Source organism: Manduca sexta, chromosome 23 (assembly GCF_014839805.1).
Source record: "Manduca sexta isolate Smith_Timp_Sample1 chromosome 23, JHU_Msex_v1.0, whole genome shotgun sequence".
NCBI lineage: Eukaryota > Metazoa > Arthropoda > Insecta > Lepidoptera > Sphingidae > Manduca > Manduca sexta.
This window is the reverse complement of record NC_051137.1, coordinates 9959427-9970233: the sequence shown is the minus strand read 5'-3', so window position 1 is coordinate 9970233 and position 10807 is coordinate 9959427. Positions and strand designations below refer to the sequence as shown.

At 36.4% G+C, this 10807-nt stretch overlaps 2 protein-coding genes across 2 annotated transcripts; one reads left to right on the top strand and one right to left on the bottom strand.

The window, feature by feature from the left end:
• Nucleotides 1–72: 72 nt before the first annotated feature.
• On the top strand, nt 73–1970 carry LOC115441005 (28S ribosomal protein S18b, mitochondrial). Its single transcript, XM_030165563.2, has 2 exons — nt 73–769; nt 1761–1970. The coding sequence occupies exons 1-2, from the start codon at nt 359–361 to the stop codon at nt 1911–1913; spliced, it is 564 nt and encodes a 187-aa protein (XP_030021423.1). The 5' UTR covers nt 73–358; the 3' UTR covers nt 1914–1970.
• A 1692-nt stretch (nt 1971–3662) lies between these two features.
• LOC115441035 (suppressor APC domain-containing protein 2) lies at nt 3663–8275 on the bottom strand. The gene is made up of 3 exons (XM_030165607.2): nt 6783–8275; nt 5162–5377; nt 3663–4016 (listed from the first exon to the last, which is right to left on the bottom strand). Exons 1-3 carry the CDS (start codon nt 7755–7757, stop codon nt 3903–3905), a joined length of 1305 nt encoding a protein of 434 aa, XP_030021467.1. The 5' UTR covers nt 7758–8275; the 3' UTR covers nt 3663–3902.
• Nucleotides 8276–10807: the final 2532 nt, after the last annotated feature.

The window sequence follows — 10807 nt, the reverse complement described above, 5'->3', positions numbered from 1 at the left end:
CGAACCAAAATCTCCACTAGTCAGCGGTCTCACAAGCAGTATAGTCGAGACATATAGCCTGTCACCTGGACGTCATTGCCTGGACGAATAAAAAACCAATTGACAGTTGTCACTCGTGTTATCAGAATTTGTGATTTAAAAGTCCTGATCTTTCCTTACTTAAAAATAACAATTTCCTAGGCATAGAGTTCACGCGAGCAAAGTAAAAACCATTATCATCAAGCCATTTACTAAACCTCAAACATCAAAAGGAACTGACGTACTGTGTTCCATATAACCTATTACTACCTATTTTGAGTTTCTAGTAACTACTCTATGTTAACTAACAAGGTAAAATAGAACGACGAAGAAGAACGCCATGGCCCTATATAGAAACATTCGTTTTATGTTAAACAGAATAACCATACTCTCAGATTTGAGAAGTTCGGTACGTTTCTGCAGCGATCAGGCTGAAAGCATATCTGAAGAAGCTGAACAAAAAGAAGTCGATCCTACTAAGGATAGAACCAAAATAATACCGGTAGAAACAAGCATCAGGTATCTGCAAAGCAAAGCTTACCAGCAAACCTATGGAGAAAAACCTGTGTGGACATTATACCGCCGTAATCATAAGGGCGGCTTTGCTCCAAGGAAGACGAGGCGATCATGTGTTAGAAACGGAATAATTTCTACTGGAAATCCATGCCCTATTTGCAGAGATGAATATTTAGTTATTGATCATAATAACACCAAGTTACTAGAACAGTTTATATCTGAATATACTGGAAATGTAAGTAATTTTCAATACATAAACTAAAATAAAGTCTGTAGCCCAATAGAAATTACTTTCTACCCTTTCCTAACTGTAAACAGTCTCCTATTCTATTCTTAGGATTGTGTTACTGAATAGTGATATAATTTAGAAAATCTTTATTGGCTTTGACAATATATAAAATGTAAATATTTTTCTACAAGTATAAAATATTGTATGTGGATTTCGGGTCTGGAAATTTTTTAAATTATTCAAGCTTCATTTGTCATGATCATGTTACAACTTATGCAAGTTGGCAAAACATCATAAATAAAATAAGCCCAAGCACATAACTTATAAATTCTTAAAAATTAATAGATATAGTGATTATTGAAAGTTAACATAATTTATAATGTCTAAGGGTTAAGCCAAGTCCAGTAATTGCATGGGCTATTACGAGAGAGAGAATGCATGTTTTGGTGCCATTTTTTATTCTTATATCCTTTATCATCCTAATCTTTCTTATCCTTCAATGACATGCAATCAGTGAAACATAAATATTCCAAGAAACCTTGCAGCCAGTACCTTTTACCATTATCCAGGAACCCTTATGCTATTTAACATATTATTGTGACACCAAAACAATGAACTATCTACCAGTGTGGTGTCACATATGAAATTGAAATTTATTTTCCCACACTGGCATGTGGTGGCACAAATTGAGTGAGACTGTCTTAGGTAGGTATACCTTAGTTGTGGGTTAGGTGCATGCTTGTGCCTATAATAAGATAACTGTTGTGTAAGCCACAGTTAATGTGTTAAAATTATACCACCATCAAATAATATCAGATGCTTTCTGATAGCCATTAAGGGAACAGCAATAAATCTATTTAGAAGTACACTTTGTATTTGTTGTTTGTGTAGATGTTACTAATATAACTTTACTCATCAATATGAGGGTGAAAAAAGTATTTAAATTTACAAATTTGCAGAAAAGGCAATAAAGTTTGCTTCAAATATTTAATTCCAGATACTGGATGCCTTCAAAACTGGACTCTGTCAGAAGAAACACAAGGAACTCCTGGTTGCCATAGAACGAGCATGGGATCAAGGTTTACTTACTTATGATGTACCGTTCAGAGAATATGATTACTCACTGTATTATAAGAATCAATCATTGTAATAATGCATTATTTAGGTATGTAGTGTTTATAATAATAAATTTGTTTAAATAAAAAAATATATATTTATTTCATGGCAAAAATAAAATATTAGGACCATATTATATATAATGTTATAATATTAGTCCTGTATTACATACTGTTCCACTGCTGGGCAAAGGACTCCTCTTCTACTAAGCAGGATCAGGCCCTAATCCCCTATGTTGAATGATTTCTTATGTTTACGCGAATGTTAGACATTGAAATAAAAACTATTTAACGGATTTTATCGCAGTTTTTTATATTGTTATTTTGTTATTTTCTCCCGACCTTTCGAAGACTTTGCAGCCTTCATGGTCACGGGGGGGACTGAGGTGTTATTCATCCGTAAATTCAAAGTTACAATATACCTACATTTTTCAAATATACAACTTTTTTAAATTTTAGCTGTTGACAGTCCGATTTACGCAGAATGAGCTCACAGTGTCTTGAGGTCTGGCAGCCGGTCTTTTGGGATCCAATTTAAATAAATGTAGAACAGGATCCCAGGCTTCTGCAAGCTTCCAACCATCTTCCCTATTGAAATTTGGGTGTTTTTTAATTTCAATAGCCTTGCGAATCATCCTAGGCAGGAATCGGTGTTCTTTGGCAAGGATTTGTGGCTTGTCTAATCGCAAATAATGATTGGAGCCTCCTTCAGAATGTTCAGCGACTGCAGACTTCGTAGAGCGTCGGTGTTTCACGTCAGCTATATGTTCTTTTACGCGGGTCCCTATATTTCTTTTTGTTTGTCCTATATAAGAGAGGCCACAGTTGCAGTCTATCTTGTATACACCCGGTTCTTGCAGAGGTATATGGCACTTGACAGGTAGTATATTTAAAAAATGTGGGTAGATATTGTAACTTTGACTTTACGGATGAATAACACCTCAGTCCCCCCCGTGACCATGAAGGCTGCAAAGTCTTCGAAACGTCGGGAGATAAATAACAAAATAACAATATAAAAAACCGCGATAAAATCCGTTAAATAGTTTTTATTTCAACCCCTATGTTGACCTAGTGTGCATTATCAAAATTCACATACTCTCAAAATTCTTATAGAGAACTTCTCAGGTATGTAGGTTTACTCCTGATATTTCCCTTCACATAAGCAAGAGAAAATTCACAAAAAAAAAAATCTCACAACTTTAGAAAAGTAAAGAGGCTCATGTCCTTGGGTTTTGAACCTGTGGACATTTGTCTCGTCAGTACATTCCATTCCCACTAGGCTATCGCCATGATCAAGCTGTATAAGGACATCATTATCTTATTAATTAAAGCAGTAATATGGTAGATAAATAATCACAAATATTATTGAACAAAAATTAAAATGGAAGCACAATATTATGGCACTATTATACTCTTTTATTTGGAATCATCTATCAATTTGATTGTAATTTTTATAAAGACTTTTAAACAATTTAAGAACGTGATTTTTAAAATCAGAAGACAAAATCGATCGCTTCCGGTGGGCGGACTGTGTGGACGGTGTCACGATGCAAACACCAGCGCCTAGATTTGTTTTGTATAGAACTGCATACAAAGCTACAGATACATGAGCGCCGGGAAGCAGGTGCTAGTAGGTGCACCCCCCTGCCCAGAAATAAATCACATAAAATATAAATGACTGAATAAGTCTGTAACAATGGGGACTACCGGTCTTCAAAACTAATCGTGGCGGCGCCCACGTACAGATAAGTGTATCTATAGTGATAGTCAATAGTAGTAATACATTATAGTCGTAATTTGATTTCATTCAACCATGTGTACAGACATTAACACATATAAATTTTATATATTCACTTATATGCTTTGTTGTAGGTATATTATGCATAATTATTAAGTATATCAAATTATTTTTATGTTTATAACATATGCCTATTCTGCATTTTCAATAAACCTCCACCATCTATCTCTTCCCTATTTAAGTAATTATTCTTTTTCTTTTTACTAAACTTGTTTGATATTAAGTTTTATGTGTAGTTGTCCATTAATTTACTTCTGTTTCGTTGAAGTAATAATTCGCGGATGAGTGCTGATTTTTCTCTTTCCAGGACAGATATTCTTTCATTCTTTCGATTCACCTCCTGTAAAGTTAAAAAAAATACATAAATCATCTTCATAGACTATTATTAACATTGTTTACTTAATATATCACAACCAATGCTTTAGTTGCAGGTGCCCGTAATGACTGGGTTACGTATAGTAGGTAATTAGGGAATAGGTATTGTCAATATTCTTATATATATAAAAATGAATCCCTATTTCTCTTGGTCACGCCATCATGCGTGAACGGCTGGACCGATTTCACTATTTTTCTGTTGCGTATGTCAGGAGAAGGTTCTTATGAAACAATAAAAAAAAAAAATCACGTCGAATTGATAACCTCCTCCTTTTTTTTGAAGTCGGTTAAAAAATTCAAAAATTGCGCGGAATATTAGAAAGTTGAAGAAATCTTAACGAAAATATGAATTTTATATAACTGTCAATTGTTTGAAGTAACTCTCAGCGATTGACAGAATGCGCGCTGCTAATTCATAGTTAAGACGAGACAACGTCTGTCGGATCAGCTAGTCTATACTATTATATAAAGCTGAAGAGTTTGTTTGTTTGAACGTGCTAATCTCAGGAACTACCGGTTCAAACTGAAAAAATCTTTTTGTGCTAGATAGCCCTTTGATTCTGGAGTGCTATAGGCTATATATCATCACGCTATGACCTATAGGAGCGGAGCAGTAATGAAACATGTTGCAAGAACGGGGAAAATTTATTAGTTTTGAGAGCTTCCGTTGCGTGCGCTGCGTAAATGGTTAAAGTTATGCAACAATGATGTATGACGGGATTGTTCCTCTTAAAAAGTTCCACAAAAATATGTTATAAAACAAAGTCCCCCGTTGCATCTGTCTGCCTGAACGTGTTAAACTCAAAAACTACCCAACGTATTTAGATGAAATTTGGTATGGAGACAGTTTGAGACCCTCGGAAGAAGCTCCCGAAAATGTATAGCGTGACTTTTATAACGGAAAACTTTAGCCCGAAAAACTTTATAACGCGGGTGGAGCCGCGGGCAAACGCTAGTACTTAATATAAATATATAAGCTTCGCATTTATTGCACTTAGACGAAACTCAATTGACACTGAACTTGTAGCCAAGTTTATTTTTAGTTGCTTATGGCTTCTTATTTTAGAATTTATTAGTAGCTAAGTAATGCCGTAACGTAATGTCGCTAACCTCAGCTAGCATACGATTCTGTGATCTAAGAACTGCAGTGTTATTTGGTGTAGTTGCTGTTCCAGATAACGATGATGCAGGTAACGCTAGATTCATGTGCAGTGACAGAGGACCGTGTCGCCAGCCCGCTGCCAAAGCTCCAAGTTGCCGGTTAAGCTCTAAAACTCGTGCTTTCAACAGCTCCAATCTTTCTTGATGTGCTTCGCTCCACGGCTCCTGATAAACATAACAGAATACAATATAAGTAAGAACCTATAATTGACTTTCATAACTGACACCGTACCTACCTACAAATCTCATCGCGACTTCATAGGTATACTTACCTGTCTTCAAGATACTTTGCCGTGCTAAGGTTAAAACGGTATCAAAATTTTGATTTTTATGTCGTCATATAGCTTAAAGAATTGCTCTTCCGATAAACTTACTTACCTAAATAACGATATCTTGTTTAGAACTTGTGAAAAAAACCTTACAAGAGTCCTCTCTGAGATGTTTTTATTACATCGTATTGAAAAACGTCATTGAGTCCTCTATTTTAGTTTTACATACGAAACTATAAAACTATATTTACGAAATTTCGATTATCTCGAAATAAGGTTTCCCTGACATGCCGCTTTTGCGCATAGCACAGCATAAATAGGTCCGATAGTAAAAATATCGTATGACCTTGAATTTCGAAAATGCAAAAAGGAACTCCGTAAAATAAAATAGGACGAGAATGATTCTCTTTGTATTGGGTTTAATTAGATGTGTTTTATAACTAACGAAAAGCAAAAAATAAAACTTTTTAACAAAAAAGACAATCCAAAAATAATTGAGTCTTGTATATGGTTTAATAAGGAATTATTAAAGCACAAACAGTGTCATCTTTTTTCTAATTCGTGTTTTTAGTAACTTGCACAGCTCAGCCAAGCTACGTAGTAAACAAATATACAAAATTATTTTCAATTAAAATTACGCACCAACCATAACAAATAACCAGCCTAACCCGAATTCGACTTGCGCACCTGGGATCCCTACCTGCAGGTAAGGTATCTAAGTATGTAGTACATATTTGCGGTTTTTAGATTTTTTCCGTTACATGTCCTGTAAGTCCAAATTTTATGGTTTAGGTCAATGGGAAATACTTGGTAGGTTTTGATTCCCTTGTGAAAACACAAAAAACTTCAGACATCGACTAGACTAGACTTTACCTACAGACATTTAGTGCTGGGGATAAAATTAAAAAAGCAAAACATAATGTAACAACAAGCTTTTTGTCCGTTCCGGGTCGAATCCGAGATAAGAGCAAAAGTTGTACCGCATACGCAATACACCTATGGGCTATGAAGTCGAGACAGGTAATCAACAAGTGGCTTGTATAAGATATCATACGGATGTCTACTTTTTCATTACTTAATTTAAGGACAAATGACAGAAAAGTTTCGACGTTGTTGAACTATCTATCTTTTCCATGACCAAGCTGGTTTTTCGCATTCAATAAAATTCTGTCAAGTTTCGCAAGAACCCAGGCAGAATTATTATTCTATGTTATTTTTCATACAGTCGTTCCCCCATTGTAAAAGAAAAAAATAAATATAGTAAGTATAGATACGTACTTATGAATCAAGTAGGTACTAACCACATATGCGCCCATTCTTCCGGCGTAACGCATCTTTTCTTGGACTTCTGTCAGTTGTTTTAAATACCACTCGCGTGCTTCTTCTATTGCAGATAAACCTTGCAATAAAATTTCTTTTTCTTGTTCTATTTGCTTCATCCTTTTCAAAAGATTATAATCCACTCCGTTATGGAGGGTATGACGTCGAGGCTCGCGACGTCGTGAAGTACGCCGTAGTTGTGTTTGGGTTTCATTTGCGGATCTTCCATCCCCGAGCCCTCTACTTTGCTCTTCGATTGCTCTTGATATATTGTCAAAATCAATTTTGACCTCTTCAATTTCTACATTCTCAAACGGAGTTTCCTCTTCCGATTTGTAATTGGTTCGTACAGTTTCTTTTCTTTCCGATGTTTGTTTTTCCAGTCTGGGTGGTTTCGGAGGCCCAAATACTCTATTAGAAGCTTCATGGCTAGGCGCTGCGTTATGGTGTCTTGATTCTTGTATTAATGTATCCTTTCGTCCAGATAATTGTGGCATGCTAACTGTCCTATGCTGCTGTGTGGCATTTTCAGGTTTTTTTAAAACATTCCAATTTCGATCTATGCACGGTGCATCATCAACATCTAGCAATGGTGCAGAAGGCGGCCTGTGAGAAGGTGGACTTATATGTGAAGTTAATACTGTATTTTCTATTCCGTCGTCAAGTCTCTCAGCCTTATTAGATGCATTTTCCACTTGGTTTCTTAGTAGACAAATTTTTAAGCCCGTACAAAATCTTTCAAAACTTAATAAACCTTCATGTGATGCAACTTTTTGTAGACTTTCTATCACACCTCGCGGCAAACCTTTAGTACGATCATCGCGCCATCGGTTTTCTATATCTGTGAGCTTTACATATCCTGTGTGTTTATCGTCCATTATATCAAAAAGTGTTCGCATCGCAGAAACAAATTGTTTTGGTAATGATTCCATTTCTTTAAATAGAGTACGGTTCATTGTTTTTCAATTAAACATGTGTTTAAATTACCGCTTAAATAAACTAATGTCTTGTAACACACTATCGATATGATAACAGGATTTAAAACGGCGAACATCATGGTCACTGTTATTATAAAGATTTGCACTCAACAATACCGATTTTTTTAAATAAATACAGCTGACGTGTTTAATTTGTTGAATATTAGGTACCGTTTCGTTTCCCTACTCTTCACACACGTCACATCACAGAAACACAATTATATTACACTACACTTTGTAGGCAAAAAACTGTAACCGTTTCATAAAGTTAAATTGTCCGTGTGTTAGCCGAACCAATCCGCTAGTGGGAGGGAATTTGCGAGAGATAACAACCTACGAGTGCGAGTGGGAGAACCGGTCAAACGACATTTCGGGCACTTGTGCTAGCAGACACATCGGCCAGGTAAGCGATGGGTGCCGTCGATTGCTACTTACCTTTCGGAGTTTTGGCGGCAAATACTGCTGAATGCCGATTGTGCAAGAACAACTTGCTCTTTATTTACCATATTCATTCATACTAAGATAATATATTGCGAATTACTCCCTTGGGTATTTTATATCAATATTCAATTTTGAATTAAAAGAGACGTGTTTTATATTACCTTTTCCCATATTATCGGACATACAAAATAATGTACTTACCTCAGCATTTTGCACCAGGCAAGTGTAGAAGATACATAAATTACATAATATTAATATGAAAAATGTCGCATTATAGGTATTAAGTATAACAGGGAAAACCGGGTCGTCGTTAACAAAATAGGAAGATACATAATACCTACAGCTTTTGTGGAACATTCGGAACAAAAATTTTAAAGAAGCAATTTCAAATCAAAGTGTTTGGCTGTACCGCTGACCGACCTGTTACCCGTACTCGGCCTTGTTTTATGTTTTTCACTTCGTATCTATCGTAATGAGTTTTTTTACTTAGTTTCCAACTTGATTGCTTGCGCCCCACGGTAAGTATGTAATTCTTTGATTTAACAGTTGACATAAGTACCTACCAAATCTGACAGATGATGATTATTAAGAATAATAATTACCAACGGTGGTGGGTGATATCTATGTGCTGTATTGACTCTACTATGTCGTATCAACTAACACGGGAGTGCGCGTACCTACTGCCCACTCTGCACCGTGGCTTAACTTGAAGAGGCTCTAAACTTTTTTTTTCCTCTTCTCACTTTAGCATGTACTGTAGTCTTTACCCTAAACTGATTGAAAAGAGCAACACCAGAGTTTCTTGCCCGTTCTTCTCTGGTGAAAACTGCTTTCCGAACTGGTGGTAGAGTTAATATTGACGGAATCTAAATAATGTATAACATTTTACAGATTCAAATAAATCATTTAATTTCATTTCATTTCATTCATTCATTTCATTAAAATCTAGGTAAATAGGAACTCTAGAACAACTTATTTCTTATTTAAATACTCGAATTCTTTCACAACCACAACATTCTACCTATAATACTATATAAGTACTTTATATAAATTTTTCTTTGTTTTTTTAAACGCGGCGTCTCCCGTCCTGTGGAATGGGGGCGTTTGGAGAATTCCACCACGGTATCCCCTGCCTGTCGTAAAAGGCGACTAATAGGGGCCATCGGGGGGTCGTCGGCGGGCGGCTGGGGGCCGTCCTTAGTGTACGTTGCGCACATCTCGCACATTGTGATGATCCCCGGGATGGACGGCAGCGTAGAAGGTAGGCCTCATGCTGCCGTTGACGCCGAGAACGCCCTTCGTTTACGCGGGGGTTTCTGAGCATTATTAATATTTTGGTGTTGTATAGCCCATCCGAGCAGCTATCTAAGTGCAATAAGATACCCCGGGGCCGTCCCGTATGCGCCGAAGAAGGCCACCGCGGGTTTTTGGTATGCTGGTGTAGGGTATATAGAGGCTAGGGACTCGGTCCAATCCTCGCTCGGATGATGCTATACTCCCTCCAAGTGGTGGTAGCGATAAAGTGTTTATTCCCCGCGAAAAAAAATGTTGAATAGCCCGAAGGTTATTGGCTAAATAACATCACGCTATGGCCAATACAAGCAGAGCATAAAGCATGTTGCAAAAACGAAGAACAATATTTATCCTTTTTGAGACCTTCCGTTGTGAGCGCTGCATACATGCATGATGGAATTATTCCTCTTAATTAAAAAGACCCAAAAATATATACTGAATACAGCAAAGTCCCCGCCGCATCTGTCTAGCTATTTATGTAAAGTTTATCTTAAACTCAAAAACTACCCAGCGGATTTTGATGAAATTTGTAATGCACATAGTTTAAAACCCTGGAAAGGGCATAGGCTACTTTCGATCCCGGGAACATATATAGCGGGACTTTTATCCTGTAAAACTCAGTCACGCGCAATCAGAGCCGCGAGGAAAAGCTGGTGTAATTTTGTATACACATAATATATACAACCTACATATAGGTATGATATCTCCATATGGCTTATCAATGTTATCGATAGCCCAGCAAAGTGGCTTTACCGCAAGGCATTTAGTTAGATGAAGCCTTAAGAAAATGTTAATCGGCAAGAAAAAAAAAACCCCTAAACGATCGGCACAATAATACCGGCCAGTCTAATTACTTACTTATTCACACTCCGTTTGAACAACCTCAAATTATAGGGAAAGAGAAATACGTATGGTGCCAATTTATTCTACAGTTTAATGGTGCGGTACAAAATATGACTTTCCGACCATTCTGGGTCGAGCTAGGATGGAAGGAACCACGAAGCTGTGGTTAGCCAACATAGCATGCGTAGTTATGTTGGAAAGATAATTTTGAAAGCATTTGAGTTAAGTATAATTACAAAAATAGAAAGATGATAATTATGTTTACTTATCCTACTAATCATACTAATATCTGAGCATATGTGTATGGATGTATGTTTGTTTGTTCCTCTTTCACAAAAAAACTACTGAACAGATTTGGATGAAACGTTACAGTAATATTATTGTTACTTACTTGATATGATCGTTATATTATGACCAACTTACACAAAATTATTATAAATTGTAGCTTATGT

Coding starts and splice junctions, on each gene's coding strand:
- LOC115441005 (XM_030165563.2), top strand. CDS start 359: ATGGCCCTATATAGAAACATTCGTTTTATGTTAAACAGAATAACCATA. Junction 770..1,760: donor TATCTGAATATACTGGAAAT/GTAAGTAATTTT, acceptor ATTTAATTCCAG/ATACTGGATGCCTTCAAAAC.
- LOC115441035 (XM_030165607.2), bottom strand. CDS start 7,757: ATGAACCGTACTCTATTTAAAGAAATGGAATCATTACCAAAACAATTT. Junction 5,378..6,782: donor GAAGAATGGGCGCATATGTG/GTTAGTACCTAC, acceptor TATGTTTATCAG/GAGCCGTGGAGCGAAGCACA. Junction 4,017..5,161: donor AGAATCGTATGCTAGCTGAG/GTTAGCGACATT, acceptor TTAACTTTACAG/GAGGTGAATCGAAAGAATGA.